The sequence below is a fragment of the Oryzias melastigma genome, linkage group LG6 (assembly GCF_002922805.2).
Source record: "Oryzias melastigma strain HK-1 linkage group LG6, ASM292280v2, whole genome shotgun sequence".
NCBI classification, from domain to species: domain Eukaryota; kingdom Metazoa; phylum Chordata; class Actinopteri; order Beloniformes; family Adrianichthyidae; genus Oryzias; species Oryzias melastigma.
This window is the reverse complement of record NC_050517.1, coordinates 29,178,888-29,200,529: the sequence shown is the minus strand read 5'-3', so window position 1 is coordinate 29,200,529 and position 21,642 is coordinate 29,178,888. Positions and strand designations below refer to the sequence as shown.

General features: G+C 42.0%; 1 protein-coding gene across 2 annotated transcripts; it reads left to right on the top strand.

Annotated features, from left to right (window-relative positions):
* Positions 1-652: 652 nt before the first annotated feature.
* On the top strand, positions 653-21,220 carry rassf7a (Ras association domain family member 7a). 2 transcript variants are annotated; one of them, XM_024282571.2, is made up of 6 exons: positions 653-724; positions 16,758-16,961; positions 17,163-18,085; positions 18,604-18,766; positions 18,848-18,955; positions 20,996-21,220. In XM_024282571.2, the coding sequence occupies exons 2-6, from the start codon at positions 16,859-16,861 to the stop codon at positions 21,025-21,027; spliced, it is 1,329 nt and encodes a 442-aa protein (XP_024138339.1). In that variant the 5' UTR covers positions 653-724; positions 16,758-16,858; the 3' UTR covers positions 21,028-21,220. The 2 variants fall into 2 exon arrangements, with proteins under 2 accessions (XP_024138339.1, XP_024138338.1); XM_024282570.2 differs by lacking the exon at positions 653-724 and adding an exon at positions 5,895-6,246.
* Positions 21,221-21,642: the final 422 nt, after the last annotated feature.

Sequence of the window (21,642 nt, the reverse complement as noted above, 5' to 3'; positions counted from 1 at the left end):
AGTGTTGGGGTTAGAGTCTAGATTACTGGATGGGTTGGTGTCCAGTTTACTGTGGAGTGGGGGAGGGTTACCCTAGGGTTCTCTGTCCCTATCGTTACCGTAAGGTCAGGTTACCGTACTTCCTGTATAAATGGCGGGTTATCGTGTGAACCTATGTGAGTTCAGAGTTTCATGAGGTCGGCAGCAGAATCTGCGGCTGCAGCATCCTGTAGCCAATGTGAGTCATCTGCTGTAGCTAGGCCACTCCCACGTCGCACCTGTCCCAGTTTGTGCTTTAAAGACGTTTTACTACAGTTTTTATGTTGTTTCAATATCAGAGACTTCACCAGGTAAACCCCATATAGAAGAATTTTAATCATTGTTTACTTTTAATGCATTTTATTAAAAGGTTTTGAGTTCCAATGAAGTAGAAAAGTTCAACAAAAATGTTATTTGCTTCAATAAAACCCACATCTCTGTTAGAACATCTAAATGTTCCGTTAACCCAAAACCTCTTTGAGTTACTTGTTCACTCTCACCCCCACACCATCATCCTTCCTTCTTTCTCCTCTTTTCCCTATGTGGTGGGGGGGATCATGTGACTTTTTGTCTGAACACAATTGCATGCGTTCCATTGGCCCTCTGACAGAGTGCTGGTTTCCAGGGTGACGGCCCCCTCCCTCCTGAGTCAGGCGGATCAGGTATCATGAGAACACTGAGGCAGAGCGGCTCTTTCATTGCAAAGGTAAGAGCAACAAGTTGCTGTTCTCCGGGATGTGAGCGTTTGTTTGACTTGTTGGTTCTGCTGCTGTTTAAACACAGACATTGTGACTCTCAGAGTTCAGCCGGTCTGCCGCCTCATCAGCTCTTGACATTATTTAAGGTGTCGACTGTAATGACGCCCTGAGACTCTCAGTTTGTTTCCAACTTTAACTCGATGAGACTGCTGTTTCACAGAGCATTGCTGCTGCTGACGGCTTGAAGACCCTGAACACAAAGCCCATGTTTAGGGTCAGGGTTGCTGATCCGTTGGGGTTCTCGTCTCCCGCTTTTATTCCTTATCCTTATTGAGACTGGAGTTCTTGGCTGGAGGAAACAAAAGGGAGTTTTTCATTCAGTGGAAGCAGAGATGAGGCATGAAGGGCCAAAGCCAAACGCAAAAGTTGCTCCCCTTTCAAGCTTGATGTGAACTGATCCTTTACATAAAAACCCTAAAGATTGTTTGTGTTCTCTGTCAATGTCTGATTTGGTGTTGGTGAATACGTCTTTCTGATCTTTTTATTTACTGGTCAGAATGCAGTTCATACTCTGGGAGTGTTAGCATTAAATTATACATTATTGTGACATCATAGTTGACTAAAACAGCAGAAAAGTTCATTGTTTATTAGCATCAGCCTTTAAAACTATGGAGGTAAATTGAGGTCAAATTATTTGAAACACAAATAAAACAAATTGGTGTTTGGCCCAAAAATAAAAGTAAATGTCCAAAACTTTTTGCTATTCTAAAATAAACTTAATTATTTTGAGCTTCAAATGTTCCATGTTTTAGGGTTCAAAACTAAAAATTTCAATTTTAAAACATTTTATTCTATTTTGAAACTGAAATTTTCAGATTTTAAAATGAAAAAAAGAGTTGAAAATGAAAAAAAGTTTTGAAATGTAAATTTTGAGTTTTGAAACCTAAAAAATTGAATATTTCAAGCTAAAACAAAATAAGTTTTTTTAGAATAGCAAAAACTTTTGGACATTTCACTTTTTTGTCAATTTTTTTTTTTTTTTATTTTGGTTTCAAATATTATCCCCAATTTAGCTCCATATGAAACCTTTTGACTGTGCAGACACAGATGTACTTTGCTGCATTTCTGTAATGAGAAAGATATCAAACAAATTGTTGTTTTTGTAAGTTCGGTGTTCAAGAAGTCTTTGAAGGAATATCTCATCATAACACTTTTACTTTAGCAATTTAGATCCACCAATGAACCTACGAACCATGTTTTTGTGGGGGGACGCCTAATGCAAACTCCACACAAAGAAACCTGCTGGGATTTGAACCTCTGTGAGGTGAAAGTGCGAACCACTACACCACTGTGCAGTCCCTTTGATAACATTATTAAACCATACTGAGGGAGCATGAACAATGACGTTCAGTCGTCTTTGCTCTGCTTGTCGTGGTACAGAGTCGAGTTTCTCTGCATTTGTTGTTTATCTTTTGATGCTTTCTCAACCCCACAACCAGGTGATCTTTGGGGGTTGTTGCCAGGGCAACACTGAAAAACTAACTAATAAGCCAATCTAGAAAACTGACAATCAAAGATGAGCTCAGAGGGACTCTGGCTGGTTCTAAGTTCTGATGTACTGAAGCACTGCAGGAACTTGTGTCATTGATCCTCTGCCTGCTGATGCAACCAACAGTAAACCGGTGCTGAGGCCTGGCGTTTGCCGCCACGTTGCCATGGTTGACCCAACAACACAGGCGTCTTTCGTGGTGGATTCTGATGCAGCCGTGTGGGAGACGGGCAAGAATTTGCATAACTGTGGTTCTGTCTGAGAGCTGATTAATAATCTGGCACGTCCACACACAAACACATGATTAATTCAGTCTCATGCACACGCTCCGTTCACCGCACACTCGAGCGCTCTTGAACCTGAGATGAGACGAGGATGATAGCCTCAGCCTCCACATTGAAATTCAGGACATCTTCAGGACTGGAAGTTCAGCTGCTCGTACTTCTCCTCATGAGGACGTTTGCTGTTGAAACGCTTTGATTGGAAAGATCTTCATCACGCAGAAGAGTCCTCATCGTTTGTCTGAGCACACGTTCTATTTTATCTTTGTGTGTCTGTGTCTCTGTGTGCGTCTTTGTGTGTCTATGTGTGTTTCTGTGTGTTTGTCTTTGTTTTTTTTCTGTGTGTCTGTCTTTGTGTCTCTGTGTGTGTCTGAGTGTGTGTGTTTGTGAGTGTTGGGGTGTCTTTGTGTGTTTGTCTTTGTGTCTTGTGTGTGTCTGTGCTGTGTGTATTTGTGTGTCTTTTTGTGACTGTCTTCCAAAGTCGTCACATTTCTTTGTTTGGTTAAAGACCTCCAGCGTCAAAAATCTACATTTTGGTTGTCCCTGACTCGTCATTTTCTGACGTGTTGGCTGTTCCAATTAAATTCGAAGTCCTGTCATTTTGTTAGACACGGTACCGGATATGGACCGGACCTCAGGACGCGCCAGTACTGGTACCCCCACCCAGTACCCTAACCCTAGCCTGGTTCACGCCAGGTACCGCATCTGAAATCTGTACCTCATTCGGAACCAGTACCGATCTGCATCCGGTACCAATCCACGTCTGGTACTGATCCACGTTTAGTAACCGGTTAACATTAGGGTTAGAATGTCGGTGCGGTCCACTCCATGGTACTGGACCAGTACCACGCCCAGAGGTTGGGGATCCTCGGTTGGGGACACCCAAAACGTCAATTTTTGATGTGGAGAGTCGTTCACCATGCATCAAAATGTGACGACTTTGGAAGGACAATAAGTCTGTGTCTTTATAGTAAAGAATTCAAACAAGCTTCCATAACGAAGCTGCTTCGCTTGGATCAGTGAAGCCGAACTTAAAACCTCCTCCTCCTGGTGACATCTTTACTTTAGTCCAAAATGACTGAATAATATTTATGTCCAACATTTTTCCACTGATTGAGTTAGGATGATATTTCTAGCTTATCTAGAATGACTGACCGTGCCACTCTCCGTGTTTTATTATTTTGCTGCTGTGGTGTGTTAGATGAAGCTCTTAATGTGAGATTTCTCTCAGCTGGTGATTGGATGGTGACGGACAGGCAGGAGACGTCTCTTTTCAGCCTCCTTTCAGGTTTTGTCCATCGTCTATGGCATTTGCAAATGCTGCTTTCGTCTTGGTTGAGTGATGTTTGCTCTTGACGACTTGTGACTTTTCAAAACTCTGCCTACATTTTCCAGTCTGCCAGTCCCTCTGTCAATAAATTATGAAACTTTCTCTTGCCTTCTGCATCAGTCCTGGAGAAATCAGAGAACAATGGATAATCAGCTGGATCTACAGGTTTAATGCTTTATTATTATTTGTATCAGTGGTTCGATCCAAGTCCAAATCCTAAGATTCAATATGCAGAGGCAGATCTTGTGTCAAATAAATCAGATCCGGTTCAGAGGCACAGAGTCCGGCAGGAGACATCAGAGCTGATACAGAGCAGTCCAACTGTCCGGACGTGTTACCCAACGACTCGGTTCAAATATTGCGGAGCTGAAGGCAACAAAATCAAATGTGGTGGTGGAACTGTACCATGTTCAGAAAAATGAAACAGGAAGTTATGATATATGAATAAAAGCTAGAACAGGAAGTGAGCTGAAGCCATGACACACAATAACAATTGTCCTTTTAGATAGTCATGTAACATTTATGCTGGGTCCACTTGAGTAGGAGAACCCCAAGAGAGTGATCTTTGCTTTAGTCTTGGTGTGTTCGGATGACATTGGACCTTTTGTCTTCTCAGTGAGATTCTGCTACCCAGCTGTTTCTTGATTATACACAACAAGGCTGTTTGTTCTAGTTTAGCTAAATCTTTATCAGTTTTTGCTGATTTAGGAATTTGACTGAAAGACAAGCATGAATGGAGACTGGGCTGTTAATGCGACCTTGGAGAAAAGGTCCATGTGACCCGCGGCCAACTTCAAACTTTAGGAGGTTTCAGAGGAAGTTTCAGAGAAAGTTTCAGAGAAGGTTTCAGAGAAAGTTCCAAAGAAACTTCAAGAAGTTTTAGAGAAAATGTCAGAAAAGTTTTCAGAAGACGTTTTAGAGAAAGTTTCAGACAAAGTTTCAAAGAAACTTCAAGAAGTTTCAGAGAACGTCTCAGACAAAATTTGAGAGGTTTCAGAAGAAGTTTCAGACAACATTTCAGAGGAGGTTTCAGATGAGGCTTCAGACAATGTTTCAGATGAGGTTTCAGAGAAAGTTTCAGAGGAGGTTTCCGACAAAGTTTCAGAAGAGGTTTCAGAAAAAGTTTCAGACAAATTTTCAGTGGAAGTTTCAGACAAAGCTTCAAAGAAACTTTAGGAAGTTTCAGAGAAAGTTTCAGAAGAGATTCCAGAAGACGTTTCAGAGAAAGTTTCAGAGGAGGTTTCAGAGGAGGTTTAGATGAGGTTTTAGACAATGTTTCAGATGAGGTTTCAGAGAAAGTTTCAGAGGAGGTTTAGATGAGATCTCAGACAATGTTTCAGATAAGGTTTCAGAGGAGGTTTCAGACAAAGTTTCAGAAGAGGTTTCAGACAAAGTTTCAGTGGAAGTTTCAGACAAAATTTCAAAGAAACTTTAGGAAGTTTCAGAAAAAGTTTCAGAAGAGATTCCAGAAGATGTTTCAGACAAAGTTTCAGTGGAAGTTTCAGACAAAGCTTCAGAGGAGGTTTCAGAGCAATTTTCAGAGAAACTTTCAGACAAAGTTTCAGAGGAGGTTTTAGGGAAAGTTTTAGAGAAACTTTAAGAAGTTTCAGAAAAAGCTTCAGACAAAGTTTCAGAGGAGGTTTCAGACAAAGTTTCAGAGGAGGTTTTGGGGAAAGTTTCAGAGAAACTTTAAGAAGTTTCAGAAAAAGCTTCAGACAAAGTTTCAGAGGAGGTTTCAGACAAAGTTTCACTGGAAGTTTCAGAGAAAGTTTCAGAGAAACTTTAAGAAGTTTCAGAGAAAGTCATAAAGAAAATGTCAGAGAAAGTTTCAGAGATTTATGTGATTATTTGTGCTCATTATGCTAGCAGACATGAGTCTGTGTCAAACTGAACGAAGGGCTTCAGGAGCAGGGCGGTGTCCAGCCCTCCCCACAGGTGAAGCTGGACTATGAGCTCATTCCAGGAAAAGGAAGAACAACAAGTGTCACCTGACGGCCTCATTTGTTTAATCAGCTGTTCAGCTGCTGCGTGTCATATCATTGCAGGTGATTTTATTTCATTGACAGAAAACATACAAAAACCTTAAAAATGGAGACAGAAAAGAAAAACTGCTGCCTTTGAAGAGCGGATCTGTCAGCACAGCGGGGGGAGGCTGAAGAGCAACTGGAAGGGTGTGTTTGTGTGGGGGAGGGCAGAAAGGAGAAGCGGTGCAGAGACAGGGCGGACGGCAGAGCTGAGCCGTGGCAGCAGCAGGAACGCAGCCTGAACACCTTTGGATTGGACCGGTTCTGACCCCCACGCCGGGCCCTGCTGCCCCAGGAAGAGAAAGGCAGGAGGGGTAGAGTCTCAGGAGCAGAGAGCCCCCCGGTGGTGAGTAGGAGCTGTTTAGAGAGTCCCGGCTGTTCCAGATAGACTTCTGTGCTGCTGCTGATCTGAACTGTCTGTACCTGTTGGAGCAAGACCCTTCCCGCAGCGTGGTCTGAAACCACCAAACCTGTTTGAAGGAAACTTGACTCTTTAACATCTCTGTTTTCGGGTCAGGTTCTGTTTGTCCTAACCCATATCGGAGCAGCAACTCTGCTCAGTCATGAAAGTTAAAGGTTAATTTATTCAAATGTTCCAAAGCAGAGATAAACCTTCCTGCTGCTTGACGTCCTTTTCAAATACACCATGAAATTCCACCAAAGACAGACTAACCACTGAGCAGTCTGAGTTTTTCAGGACTCTGTTCTCGTATAAGTCTGTGACCAAAACCCCTCCTTTGGAGAACGTGGACTCTTTATCTATTTACTAAAGTGTTATGTGTCTGTTTGAACTTGTTTCCATGGAGGTCAGTCAGAATAGGAAGCAGTTGTCAGAAGAGGAACAACTTTTTGTTCAAAAACTGTCCCTTCCTCTCTGGGACAGTTCCACGGACTCGGCTAGATCGGGCTGAGTCCACACTACAGTTCATCTGTGAGTGAACAGAGACTGTTGTGCTGTAAAGGATCAAAGGGGCAGAACCAGACCGGATCAGGGCATAACCAAACCTGGAACAGAGCAAAACCAGACCCAAATCAGGGGATAACTAGACCAGGATCAGAGCAGAACCAGACCCAGATCAGGGCATAATGAGACACATAACCAGACCTGGATCAGGGGATAACCAGACCCGGTTCAGGGCAAACCAGACCTGGATCAAAGCATAACAGGACCCGGACAAGGACATAACCAGAAACATAACCAAACCTGGATCAAGACATAACCAGACATGGATCAGGACATAACCAGAACTGGATCAGAGCATAACCAGACTAGGTTTAGGGCATGACCAGACACATAACCAGACCTGAATCAGATAAGGATTAAGCCTAGATTAGACCAGAACTAAATCTGGATCAGACCAGAATTTTACCAGACCTGGATCAAAGCACAACCATACCTGGATGAGAACATATCCAGAAACATAACCAGACCTGGATCAGACCATAACCAGACAAATAACCAGACCCAGATCAGGTTATAACCAGACTATGTTCAGGGCATAACCAGACACACAACCATATCTGAATCAGATAAGGATCAAGCCTAGATTACACCAGAACTAAATCTGTATCATACCAGACCTCAACTAGAGGCTGCTGATGCTGCCTGACTTATTTTAGTCTTGGTTCTTGTCTTTCTGATCCATTTTATCCCATGTTGTTACGGTCAGTAACCAACGGTCTAATCTAGCTGCTCCAACTGACCTTTGCTCGCTTTCGTGGTCAGGCTGGGCCGCACACGACGGGCCCCTTTACCATTTTGGGAGGAAAGAAGTGACGCTACACTCCTGTCAGGATCATCGGGAATGAAAGCCAGCATGAGAAGGGTGATTAAAGGTTCATCCAGTCCTCTTTGCATGGTCTTCATGCCCCTCATGACTCCCTCAGCCTCCCACATCACAGGACTTTATCAAACTGTTGAACCAGACCCCCTCCCGTCACAGAAGAACAATCTTTTACTTTGCCTCTTTTGTCAGCACGGGTATTTACTAAGCTTGCAAAACCAGTCCCAGACTGGCATGCAGCCCAGCAAACCTTCACTTGTTTTATCTGAGAAGCAGAAGACAACAGACCGGTAGTTTACAGCTCAGAGACTATAATTACGTAGTGGCTGTGTTGGGGTGGGGGGTGGGGTGGGGGAGTGCATGAGGAATTTCACTGCCGTTCTGTTTTTACTCCCTTAAACACACACACCTGAGAATGAGTCATTCACAAAAAACGTTCAGTTTCCACAAAACTAGTAGGGACTTTGAAATATGTGACTTTTAAGGGGAATTGAACCTAGATTTGAAAATGCGGACAGAGTCGCCATTCCTGATCTGGCTGGAGGGAACTTCAGACTTTCTACCGCCATGGTGGGGAGGTGGACTTTGGACAGGGCCAAAACGGAGGCATGGGGGGGGGCGATTGAGATCTCGCAGATGGAAATATACAGACTGTGGGATGCCGACATGATGACTGGATAGTGTTGGTGAAGATTCCATACTATAGAAAAATGTTCAGAGGAATGTGTAGAAACAACATGTGTCCTGGTGGGTCCTTCAGTGTTTTTTTCTGGGACTACCATGGTGTAGCAGTAGGGAGATTGACTCCTGATTGGAAGATTGCGTGTTCGATTCCCGCCTTGCCCTCCCATGTGTCAAAGTGTCCTTGGGCAAGGCACTGAACCCCACAATGCATCTGGTGGAAGGTTGGCAGCAGTGTTCCGCAGCACATCAGTGAATGAATGGGTTGGTGACTTTAATTTTTATTTATTAATCTAAATTTAACTTTTATTTTACCAGGAAAATCCATTGACATTAGATCTCTTTTCAAGGGAGACCTTGGCCAAAAGGGTATTAAGGCATGAAAAGCGCTTTGGGCCTTCAAGGAAGGTAGAAAAGCGCAATACAAGTATACGTTGTTTACCATATTTACTGTTTTGTGATCAGACATACACTTAGGTGCAACAAACGTCATGGTGCCCCAGCTGAGGGGCAGAACATTGCCATAAGGGTCAGGACACCAAACAGGAAGTGACTAAGATGTGCTTAAGGGCAGGGATAGGAGAACCCATACAGGTGGATGTTCTGAGAGGAGTTCATTGTTTGCTGTAGTTGTTTCTTTGGTTCAAATTCTTTTTTCAAGTTTAGTATTTCTCTCTTCTCTGTTAAAGTCTTGTTTCCAATTCACTTCAGTCAGGTCATCTGTCGTCAACGTTTCAGTTTTCAGATGTTTTCCTGTTTCCGTTTGTTTATGAAAGGTGGAGTTCCTGCCAGAGGCGCAGGCTCCTGTGTTTCATGACGTCTTCATACGAGAAGACTTGACACCATACCTGTCAAGTGGGCTTCAACTGAAACCTTTTTTATTAGATATTTGTTTGACCGGATAAAGCCACTAAATATCGTCAGAGTTTCTCAGTCTGAAGATCCAGAATCTTCCTTTCTATCCGTATCAGATTACCTGAAGCAGCGTTTGGGCTTCCGGCTCTTCCGGCTGTTTTTACGTGTCCTCGTGAGAGGGGGGTTTCCTTTGTCCTTTCCAAGGCCAGCCAGTCCTCTTATGCAAACTCAGCATCCTCATTAGTGCAGGAGTGTTTGTGTTGCCATGCCGACCACCTCCCTGGTGATCATTGGTGAGTGCTGCTGTGGCTTTCACTGAACGGGCCCTCAGACGTTTGAGGCTGCTATAAATCTGTAGTGATAATTATCAACTCCACATCATCACATGCATGGGGAAAGACGTCCATGACGCTTGGTATTCAATCACACTACACTCCCACCCCCACCCCCACCCCCACCCAGGCCCTGACATCCACATGAAGCCTGGCTAGGACTCAGTGCAGCAATACATTATAGGCTGACAGTTTTTTTGTTAATTTAAACAAAAATTAAATAATTATTTTCAATAAAAATACCAAGTTGTTGACTTATTAGCTTGTTTATTTGTGTAGCTCTCAAAGAAACAGCTGAATGAGACCCACGCTTGTGGAATGTGGGTTAGTTTTGTCAGATATGTAAAAGGTCATATGAGTATTAAAGGAACTGAAGTAAAGATTAAATTAATGGAAACTTTTCTGCAGCAAGTGAAATGAAACCACGCTTTTGGCCGTGACACAGTGGAGGTTACATTGTAAAACCCTCAGACCAGCAAGAACAAACTGCTCTGTTTCAAAGAAGACAAATGCACTCTCACTGTTCAAAAAGTTGGCTGTTTGGTCAGAAACAGTGACGTGTGGTGAGATTCACAGCTGGTGAAGCACTGACGCCATCAGTCAGATTTACAAACATATGAACCCTACAGAGCAGCTTATTCACTATTTGATTGACAACAGTTAAAGTGTATTGTTTAAAACTTAATTTGAACATTTATCTTCCTTTTACATAGTATAACAGGACAAAATCCCTCAAATTGATATTATTGACTTACTTTTAGTTAGAAATGAAGTCTGTGTGCTACTCCTTCTGAAGAAACACATGAATAACCTGTTTGTAGAAGTCTTCCTTTTCTGTCTTCAGTTTTAAAAGTCTTTCTGTCTTAATGAAGATACTGGTAGTGACGTATCTCCACAAATTCCTGAGTTTAGACATGTAATCCTCCATTTAGAAAACGATGCTAAACAATAAAGAATGACTGGACGGCCGCACTTGACTTGCTACAACTAATTCTATTATTCTTTAGCTGCGGTGTCACATTCTCCCGGCTCACCAGCGCCCTCTTCCTTGAGGTAGGCGTACTGCAGGCCAAGTGTGTTTTTTTAAAGTGCATTTTTAGCAGATAAGAAGACTAAATGAGTCACAAACTGGCATCAATGTAACCAGACAGATGGTGAGAAATGAAGCAATTAAAAATAAAACGTATTTTATGATGATAGAAAGACTGAAACAGTAAAGTTGCAGCTCTAGTCAGTGTGTGTGGCGCAGGGGAGGCATGGACTACCGCTGCCTCACCTGCCGTTTTCTCGTGTATTTAATCTTTAACTTCATAAATTTGCTCCTTTTTTGTTTGTTTGATAAAGAAATTTTGAAAACCCACACACGGAAAAGTAATCATGGAATAGACAAGAAAATAATATTAGATTTTCATTTTTAATAATGAAAAAGTATATTCATCTTATTAGTTTATTTATTTTTAAGCCATATTTTAGCCTCCCTCTTGCCTCCCCTCACTGCATGTCACTGTTTAGTCGGAGACTTTTTCTTGATCCAGAGGGAAAAGTAAATTTTTGTTTAATTGTCCCTCTTTAGGTGAGGAATGAGGCAACAAACAGAAGTTGAGCAGAAAACACCATCATCTTAACTTCTCTTTGTTTGGTGGTTTCAATGAGATAAAGATCTTTCCTGATCTTGTTTTCTTGCAGATCCCTTTCCTCCTCTGTGTTTTCTAAGTTCAATGCTGCTTTTGTCCTGAAAATAACTGTACAACTTTACAGACACGTAGAGTTGTAAACACCTTGGTACTTATCTGCCCCCCCGGCACTCTCTCCTCACCATAAGTGGCACCTTTGGTGCAATAAAGTTGTTTTATAGAAAGAGATCTTATCAGAGTGTGGAATTTTGTCATGGTCCTATTGGCCCAGACTCACACAAACATGTTGGTATCTCTGCTGCTTCTTCTGTTGTCTGAACCACGATTGCTCAAATAAATATTGGGAACATGTGAGAAAGCCTGTTTTCATACCAGAGGAGATTATGTTGCAGCTGATAACTCTCTTAGACAACGCTGTCTGGTTCAGAACCTGGAATGCAGGTTTCAAAGTGTAATGTTTTATCCAATAAAAGCACCATCACTGAATGAACTTGTATTAGGTTACTCAGGGCTCGTCTCATTATGTAACAAAAGAGGAATAAGGGAAAAGCATGGTTGTGAAGCTCTTAAAAATATTGATGGTATTTTTTTCTGATATACTATTACTGAAATACCACAAATGCAGTACTTTTGGTTTTAATCAAACATAGTTGCAATACTTTTTCAGCTTTGGCCTATTTCTTTGCATTAGAGTTAACATTATAGTTGACTGGGTGTAAGATTGTTTTTCAGGACATCTGGGTTCACATCCCAGTAATTGGCTAAATCAAATCCAGTGACGGTTCTTTGACAAAACCCTTTATGCTGCTGTCTAACTGGGTCTTCCCGCACCTTAAAAACACAGAATTTTTGTCAGGAAGGTTATCTGATGTAAAAACTCTGCAAAACCACCTGTGTAGATCAGTGATTCACTGTGGTGACCCCTACTGAAATACATTTTACATAAGAGTCTTTCACTTGGTGATACAAGCACCAAAATTGGCAGCAACGATGTTTAAGGTAAATGTTAGAAGAAAAGCTAGTTATGCAGCAAAAAATCTAAGATGGCTGCCATTTTTCATTTAGATTTTTTACTATGAATGACACCACATGTAAAGAATGTTTGGAATTCACAATAAACAGTCTCAGTGCTCGTTAGGGTTAACAGACATGGCAGTAAAATGTTCACAGAAATCTGCAGTGGGACTTAAATGAAAACAGAAACTGATAGTTTCTGTAAGAATGCAAAACAGGTGACAACGCAGGGAAATATCAGGTGTCTGTCAGCCCTTTAGCTAGCATGTACAGAGATGGAGCATCAGGGATCTGTAAAGCTGGTGCTGCCAGGACATTTCAGCGATGAAAGACAACAATCCATGTCAGAGCAGACGTGGGGAGGATGCTTGGTGCCAGCCTGACACTGACATGTGTGTGTGGAACAGATGCTCTGTTTATTCAGCATCAGCAGCTACAGTGTTGTCTCCACTTACGTCAGGTTTACTGTCAGCACATGCTGTCACAATAGCTGTTTGTTAGCCTTGCTGCTAGGATACCTCGTCTCTCTGCAAAAGTTGTGCTGAGGAGATCCTGGACAGCCTCAAATGAAGACAACGCTCAGGTTACTCACTGATGGACAGCTTTTACTTGGTTTATGATTAACTGAGATTAACCTTCAAAAAGGAGGTTAAGGGTTGAAGGCGTGTAAGGCAATAATTCTGTCCCTTCTGTTGAAAAGTGTGCCTCCTCCGATCTCCCAACAGTCTGTTGTTGTCACAGAAAGCAGATGCAAATCCATTTTTTCTGGAAACGTTGCTTTTTAAATTCCTCTAAAATTTTCGTTACCTTGCAGCTTGGACAGAAAAACCTTAATGTGCGATGGACCATGGTGCTCACCACGGGACCTAAGGGGACATGGACACTAACCATTATCGTTCCAAATTTATTTTCATTTGTCTAACCTAAAGATTTCCATGGGATGAAGTCAGAAAAATAAATATATATAACCTGTAGTTAACCTTTGGGGGTGTTGCATTTTGGGTGTAGCTATTAGGGCTCAGGCTTTTGGCAAAATCAGGTCATTTAGTGAATTAACTTGAGCTCAACAAATACATGAAACCAGTAAGCAAGAACAGGGAGACGAAACCAATGAGCGGACAACAAGGAAGATTATGCCTTGTTTCCATTGAGCCGGACTGGACTTTTGAGCGTTTCCATTACAAAATGGACCTGTTAAGCAGGATTGTCTGGTAGCATTTCTGGTCCCGCATTGGTTATAGGCCCACTTTACCCAACTCACAATCCAAACTGAAAGTTTTCTGCTCTTTTCGTCTATATTCTTCTTCGCCCCCTTGGAAACTTCTTGCAAAGAATAATAAATTCTTTATATATAATATTCCCCCTTTCTTGCAGGGGTTGGGGACCGGAGACTATCCACCAATACGGAGAACCCCCAAAACCCCTGTCTCATCCGACCCCCGCGGCCTGTCTGTTACTGATCCATACTCATCAAAAACACTTCCGATCATGCTTTATAAAACATTTATTGAAAAACATTGGGGTATTGCTCAACATAAAGAGTTTTTTTTTCCTTTTTGAATTCCGAACAATAGAGTCCGGTTTCATCCATCTATTTCTGAGTCAGCTGATGCAGTTTCTCTTTCGCTGTAGTCGCACCGTTTAGACGCACAGCTACGTCATCGGTCCACACCCCGCAGGTGCTTTGATGGTCCAATGCTCGATGGAAACGCTCACTTGATTTGCCCAGACCATTCTAAACCGGCCAACCAGGAAAAAACAGAACCTTACAAGAACAAAGACAGTATAACTGACAGACAACGGGCATAATGTATGCATTTAACCCTTTAACACCTGAGGCGTCACCGGTGACGCTTGCCGGGCTTTTCTCCTTCAGAATGTACTGCAATTATGTGGATCATGTTAACGGTAAATCAAAGAACCTGAACACTGAAGCTCAGATGTTAAAGGGTTAATGATGCCCATCATAATCAAAAGTCTGTTCTGTTGAATATTATCTTGATTCTTTGTTTTTCTGTTTTCAATATTTCATTTTTTTGTATTTCACTCTGGAAGTTACTGGCATGGCAGACCTAATTATTAAACTGATGGACTATGACTGAACTTTGATTTGGAAAAGCATGGCGGTGCCAGGCCTCCCACAGGACACGCAGCATTCCTGCAGCATGAGGTCATCTCCAACAACCTCCCACTTGTTTCCTGGGAGAGCACTCACATCCAAGATGTTCTGAGCCGTGTTGTTGCCAAATCAGACAGCCACTTGTCCTCCAGCAATGTTTGTGTTTGGCCTCTGAACAGTGGAGAAGTGATAGCGGTTCAGGGCAGCAGAGTCAGCAGCGGGGGCTGGGGGTGTGTAAGCTTTGTTAAGAAAAGTAGGATGAAGTTAATTCCTTTAAAGCTGCAACACCCCACAGGGGGCAAAACACAGTGGACAACCACAAAAAGATGGTCTGACACTGGGGGTTGGGAGTATATTTTACACACCAGGGCAAAAAAATGCAGTTTTGTTCACAAGAGTCAAAGATTTTTAGTGAAAGCAACAGAATTTACCAGCTTTTTAAGACTCAGAATCATAAAATATTTTGGTTGAACCTGCTGCTCTCAATCAAAGTTATCTGATTCCATGATTATGATTAAGAGTTGCTACAATGGCATTATTTCTATTTCTATGTGAATGCATATATGTGGAGGTGTGTGTATTAGGGCTGCCTCAAACAATTATTTTAATAGTCGACCAGTCACCAATTATTTTTAAGATTAGTTGACTAATTGGGTAATGTGTACACTGGATGTAAAACACACATCTTAATCATCATTAGCTTTAAACTTGAATTGTTTAAGCTATATGCTAGCTAAAGATAAAGACGATTAAGACAATAGTTTATTGACCCTTTAATGAATTATGCAGCTTCTTTCTTTTATTTCCTTTTGAGAGCAGATGTTCTTGTTCCAATGGGTTAAAGGTAACATTCAGCTAATAAGTTTGCTCTCTGCTTGCGCCAATGTTAGCTTAGCTTATCTTACCTAGACGACGATCCCTCATCAGGATTATCATACTCAGTCACAATGTGCTTCCATGGAACACAAGTTCTGCCTTAAATATATTGCATTGGACACTTTTATATTTTGTTTATTGTTTCCCATTTTCAAGCTCCATTGGTGTGTTGTTATGGTTCCCAGGTTTTCCTAGAACTTTCTGTGACATCTCTACTGACCTGGATTAGCAGTACTGGGCCGGGTGACGAATTCACGTGCCCCACCCCTTTGTTGTCGCGCAACAAATTTGTTGCTCATAGCCTGTCAAAAAATGTGTTCCTGAGTTTGATGCCATGTCCGCGTGTGGGAGGAGCTTCCAGCTAGTTCTGATCGCAATAAGGAACAGGGTCTGTGGATATCTCACTTAAAATGTATGGAGGACACATATGATGTTGAAAAATCAGGCTAATTTATTGTGAAAAGTTCTAAAAAAAACATCAGTAATCATGTCTCCACGTTTAGATTTATTTGATTATTATTAAAAGATTTTCCCGGTACAGGGGGCTGTGTCTGTATGACAGCCGCTTCCGCTGTGTTTCTGTGTCTCTGTGGCTGAGCTTGAAAGGCTGAGTGTCTCGCATTAACCGGAGAGGGAAATTTTTTTTTTTATTATTTCTTGGAGGCCCGAGCCGGCAGCCTCTGCACCCCATAGCGGCTCTCTGTCTGCCGCTATATCGAGTGATTGAGCTCCAACGCCGGAGCGAAAACTGGCAGTCTGTCCAGAATGAATCCCACCTTCGCTCCAAAGTAGTCGGATGAACTGTGCAAACCTGCGGCTTCAGCGGATAAATGGAAAAGGTGGAAGTTTGGGACAAAAATGCTCGCTTTTATTATAATTCTACCCGCTGATCGAGTCACTGAAAATGCCACATGCCCCAAGCTGAGTTCCTGATTGGGCAAAACTTCAGATATTTAAATGTTGGCTGCGCTGCCCAATTCGCACCTCTGGCTGCTGCCAGATCTTCGTGCCGCGCCGCACCTGTCGCTCATACTGCGTCGCAGGACTTCAGATCACCTCATGTCGTGTCTGTTCCGCTGACTTAGCATTGAAACTGGCCATCTCCACTGCACAAATTGCATATATATATATATTTTTTTTTCCAATAAATGTATGACTAATTTACTTTATATAAATTTTGGCCCCTCTCCCCATCCGCGGATGGTTACTCCTCCAAGCTTGGGTCCTCCACCAGAGGCCTGGTAGATACTTGCAGTATCTTAGCTGTTCCTGCAGTGTTCTGGAGTGAGATGTCTGAGGTCTTTCCATGGATCTGCGCCACCTGGTGGAGCGGCAGCCATCCTACTTGCTAACTTCTTGATATCGGTCACTTCAGTTATGGTCCATTGTGGTATATCAAGAAGAAGGAACACAGCAGACCTCAGACATCTCAGTCCAGAAAAGGACAGGAACAACTAAGACACTGCAAGACCCTCGGATAGAGGACCTGAAACGTTCATTTCTCTTCACCTGGGTTTTCTTCATAATTAATTCTAATGAAACTTTCTGGTTTGTCTCTGCAGCTGAAATATTCCAGAGGGTCATGGTGCGGTGAGCTGTGGCCCGGTGAGTGTTTGGTCAGCTCAGCAGCTTTGTTCAGAAGACTCTCAGCCCTTCTGGTTTGATGGAGCTCAAAGTATGGGTGGATGGAGCGGTGCGGGTGGTGTGCGGCCTGTCTGAGGAAACTTCATGTCAGGATGTGGTCATTGCTCTGGCTCAGGCCATCGGTGAGTATTATATTTGTGGCTTTGGTCTTCAAGATGTTTCTGTCTCCAAAATGGCAAGATCATCAGAAAAATCTGCTAATACATTCTCAAGTGTCCTGACATTCCTTCATTTTTTTATTATTGACCTACCTAAACTGTAAAAAAATAGACAATGTTTTGCATGGTTTTAGTTTTCTAATTATTTATGTCTCTGAACTCCAGGTCAGACAGGCCGATATGTTCTCATCCAGCGCCTGAGGGACACAGAACGGCAACTACTGGCCACAGAGAGGCCTCTCGAGTCTTTGGCAAAGTTAGGACAGCACAGCAGTGAAGTCCAGTTCTTCCTGCGGCGTACGGGCCCCAGCAGCAACGATGGACCTAGTTCAAAACACGACAAAACACCTCCAAACTCATTACCCAAGCATGCTGAGCCAGAGCCTTTAAAACGCAACCAGCCTAAGAAAGCTCTGACCTTTAACTTAGGACCATCCACTTCACCTAAAACCCCAGCCAAACCAATTAAGAGGTCTCCCCGGGACTCTCCAGAGCAAAGAGCCTCCCCTTCACCCCGCCCTGAGTCCCCACGCAGCACCAAGCCTGGTCCTTCACCACCTGTTGGATCTTCCAAAGATGAGGTCTTTAAGAAAGTTCTTCAGCAGCAGGAGAGGCTGAGGGCCATTGAGGCTCAGCTAGAATCTCTTGAGAGGGATTCACAAACCTGGAAGCGCTCTTATCCATCTCCGTGTCCCTCCCCGGTCTCTGACGGACGATTGAAAGAAGAGATCCAGTTTTTGGAGCAAGAAATGCTAAAAAAACAGGACGAGCTCACCTTTGAGAAATATTGGGAGGATGAACTGGAATTGGAGGTGGAGAAAGATCATGAAATGAGGTGCAAACTGGGGGAGCTCCAAGCCAAACTGGACGACTGTGGGCAGCAGCTCCACAAACTCTCCGTTAGCTCCGCTCAACTGGAGAAAGACATCCAGCAGGAGAGCCAAGCTAAAGGAAAAAGCCCCGGACCCCAAGAATCTATTGACGCTGTGAAGGCAAAACTACGAAGCCAAGAAAAACATGTGACAGAGCTGGGAGAGCAGCTATCTGAAACTGAGAAGGCTCTGGGGAGGGCAGAGTCTCTGCTGCAGGTAAGACCTCAGGTGGATAAGGGAGATGCTCACCAGGTTTTGTCATTTCACTACAGTGTAGAATCACTCAAAAACATGTATCTTAACATTCATGTGCATGAAAATATAATATTAATTCAGAAAACCATTTACTCAAATATCACAAATTGTTGTCTAGATTTTTTACTTTTATGGTTTCACTTTTCCATGGAAACACATGGAATCAGTCACTGAAACAGCACTAGTTAGAGTCACTAATGACTTGTCAAGCTCACAACTTCTGATGGAACATTTATGTGAAAATTAACCAGACAGAATACGGAAGTGCTTTGGCAGGTCTGCACCAGAGAATCTGACACGCTTTGATTCTACTGCCCCCTTGTGGTGATTGTAATGAGTTGATGTAGTAATAATAATCCAAAATATCCACAGATTAAAAAGGATCATTTGTCTAATCTGAGCGCTATGATTCAGTCAATTCTCTGGAGTTTGGCTCATAATAACTGTTTGATTAACCTTCTTTTTTTTATGCCTGTCAGGCCAAAAACGAGGAGGTGGAGGAACTAAACAAGGAGCTCAGACAGTGTAACCTGCAGCAGTTCATTCAGCAGACGGGAGTGGTGCCGTCTCATACTCACTCACGCTCAGACCTGCAGGAGCAGCTGGAACTAACACACTATCTGCAGGACGGCTTTCAAGATGGTAACCTCGAGACCGAGCCACGACTGTTGTTTCCTGCTGAGAGGCTGACCTTCCCTCTAAAGATGTTCATCTCCCTCCCAGGTCAGAGTGCAGCCCCAGAGGAGTATCCATCTCGCCCTACAGCTAAGCAGTTTCTGGGACACCCAAGAAACCTTCAAAACCCGCTAGTGTCCAGTCTCAACCCCGAGGGTGTGTATGTGTGAGACCCTGCTGCCCCCCCACGTCCCCTCCAGGCTCACTTCCTTGTGTTTTCTGTGCTGGCTTAATTGGGTTGGCTATCGGACCCCCCCTTCTTCATGCTTTCTGCTGCAAACATCCTTGTTTGCTTTAACCCTTTAACACCTGAGGCATCACCGGTGACGCTTAAACACTAAAGCTTTTACATAATTTAACTTTTTAATCGCTAACACGATCAATTCCAGGAGATTCTGAAGGAATCTTTTGCTCGGGACGCTTTTCTCATTCAGAATCTCCTGGAATTATGTTGATCGTGTTAGCGGTTGAAAAGTTACAGCAAATCAAAGCATTACCTGCCATAATGCTAGTGCAAATTCTGTAAGCTGAATGTGGCTGCTGATGCATTTTCAACTGAAAGTGCTGAAACTGATAGCTAGCTAAAAATACTGAAGCTGATAGCTGAAAATGCTGAAGCCGAAAGCTTGCCAAAGTACAAGCTAAATGCCAAATTAGTAAAAAAAATAAATAAATAAAAAAAAATTGAAAATGCCTAACTTTGCCAAAACAGCTAGCATAATGCTAATTTTTTAGCTAAACTCAAAATTAGCTTAAAAAACAGTAAAAATGTCTCATTTTGGCAATATTTCAATATAATGCTAAAAATTTAGCTAAACTCCAAATTAGCATAAAAAACAGAAAAAAATTCTAATTGCACCAAAACAGCTAGCATAATGCTAAAATATTAGCTAACTCTAAACTAGCCTAAAAACTGGGAAAAAAAATAATTTTACTAAAACAAATAGAATAATGCAAAAATATTAACTAATCTCTAAATTAGCCTAAAAAATTGGAAAAATGTCTAATTTTGCAAATATTTTAATATATTGCTAAATATTAACTAAACTTCAAATTAGCCTAAAACTGAAAACATGTATAAATTAGTCAACAGCTAGCATGTTGCTAAATTAAAAGCTAAACTCCAAATTACCCTAAAAAACCTAGTAGTTGCTGAAGATCTTAAAGTTTGAATGGTGTCTCCATCTGAAAGTATATGCAGAAGTTCACAAGTTTAAAAAAATGTTTGAAATATTTTAGCAATTTCTTTGTCATTTCCTATGGGGTATATTTTGCTCAATATTTCATAAACTATAACGTTTATGAATACCAAAAGTCCAAGCAGTAATGTCTTGAACAAGCTGAACGTTTTGATACCAAGATTGCTTAAATCGTTGAAAGTGTGATTGATTTGATTGAGATAGTGTGAATGATTTACAGCATTCACCCACACTGGAGCTCCGGTGTTAAAGGGTTAATCCTCTGGGGATCATTTTGGTTGTGTCTGATCCTCGTTTTCCTCTCATTGTTTGTTGCTACTTTTCTGAAAATTTTGTGCATTGTGGGATTTGGCGCCGACTCGACCCCCAACTGTCAGTCAGGAGAGGCCGTCCCAACAATCCAAACAAATAACCAATCAATGTCTGTCTGTATTTCAATGAATTACATTGGGATTGCTCTGTGACTTGAACCAGTGTCTTTGCACTCTTCACGGATAGTATTGCATTTTTTTCTACGCTTTGTACTTTAATGACTTCCAAGGTACAACAGTCTTTCAAAATGTTTAAAAGACTCCTTCAGTGGGGTATTTCATACCTGCTTTCCTCTTTACTTTAAAAAGAGTCTTATTTTAACTGAATCCTTTCCTCTACTGGGATCATGTTGTCAGCAGTCACGTGACCTCTCAGTTGAACTGTAGATTATGTGCTCTAATCTTTGTAAATAAATGTCCACACGTGATATCCAACCCACCTCAATCAATAATCACTATATGAAAGCCCTCATGCAATTCTTCCAAGTCAAAGTGACGCAAGCCCTTTCGTTTTTCGGAGTATGCCGTTTTCTTTAAGCTTCTCAGACTTTCAGTAAAAACTTCCTCAGAATCCAAAGATCTGGATGGTGTGTGCCAGTAATCCAGGTCTTTGTGATGTCTCTTAGCTAATGTTTTTCCCCCCAAACAACGGGATCGTCATCCCCGCTTATTTTTGTGTCTTGCAGTCTTGACATCCCGAGAGTCATCATGGAGATAAACATGGAACGGCAGGTCCAAAGGGAAAAAAAGTCACTGTTCATGGTTCCAACTTTTTGTAACTCTGCTTTGTAGCCCGACTCAATGTGTTGTCTTTGTACATACAATTAATATATAGATTTGCTATTGTATGAAATGTAAAATAATTCAGAATCTTTAATCTGTATTCAAAGATAATAAAGGCATAATGTATTTATGATATTTTTCTTGAGTGATTATTTTTGAGCACTTAATGATATGAACCAGTCACAGATTCTGCAGGTTGTTCCTCCAAAAATCTGAGTTTGGTCTGTGATGTTCATCAGAACTTCAACTATCAGAGACAAAAAGTAAAGAGATAATCCAAGAAATCCGATTGTTTGATTGTTAAAGAATTCATTTCTATAACGGAGCAGAATATAAACTAAAGTTCAGCTCAGTACTTTATAGTGGAGCCCTGGTTTCAATGTCAGAGGTCAAAGGTCTCCCTGTAGGCCTTCAGGAGGTTTGGTCCATTCTCCCATGTAGATCTTGTCTACAGCTGTGATGTTTGGGACTTTTAGCTCCCTCTAAAGATTCTCTGTTGGTTTAAGGTCCAGAGTCTGGATAGAACAATCCAGAACCTTCAGATTCTTCG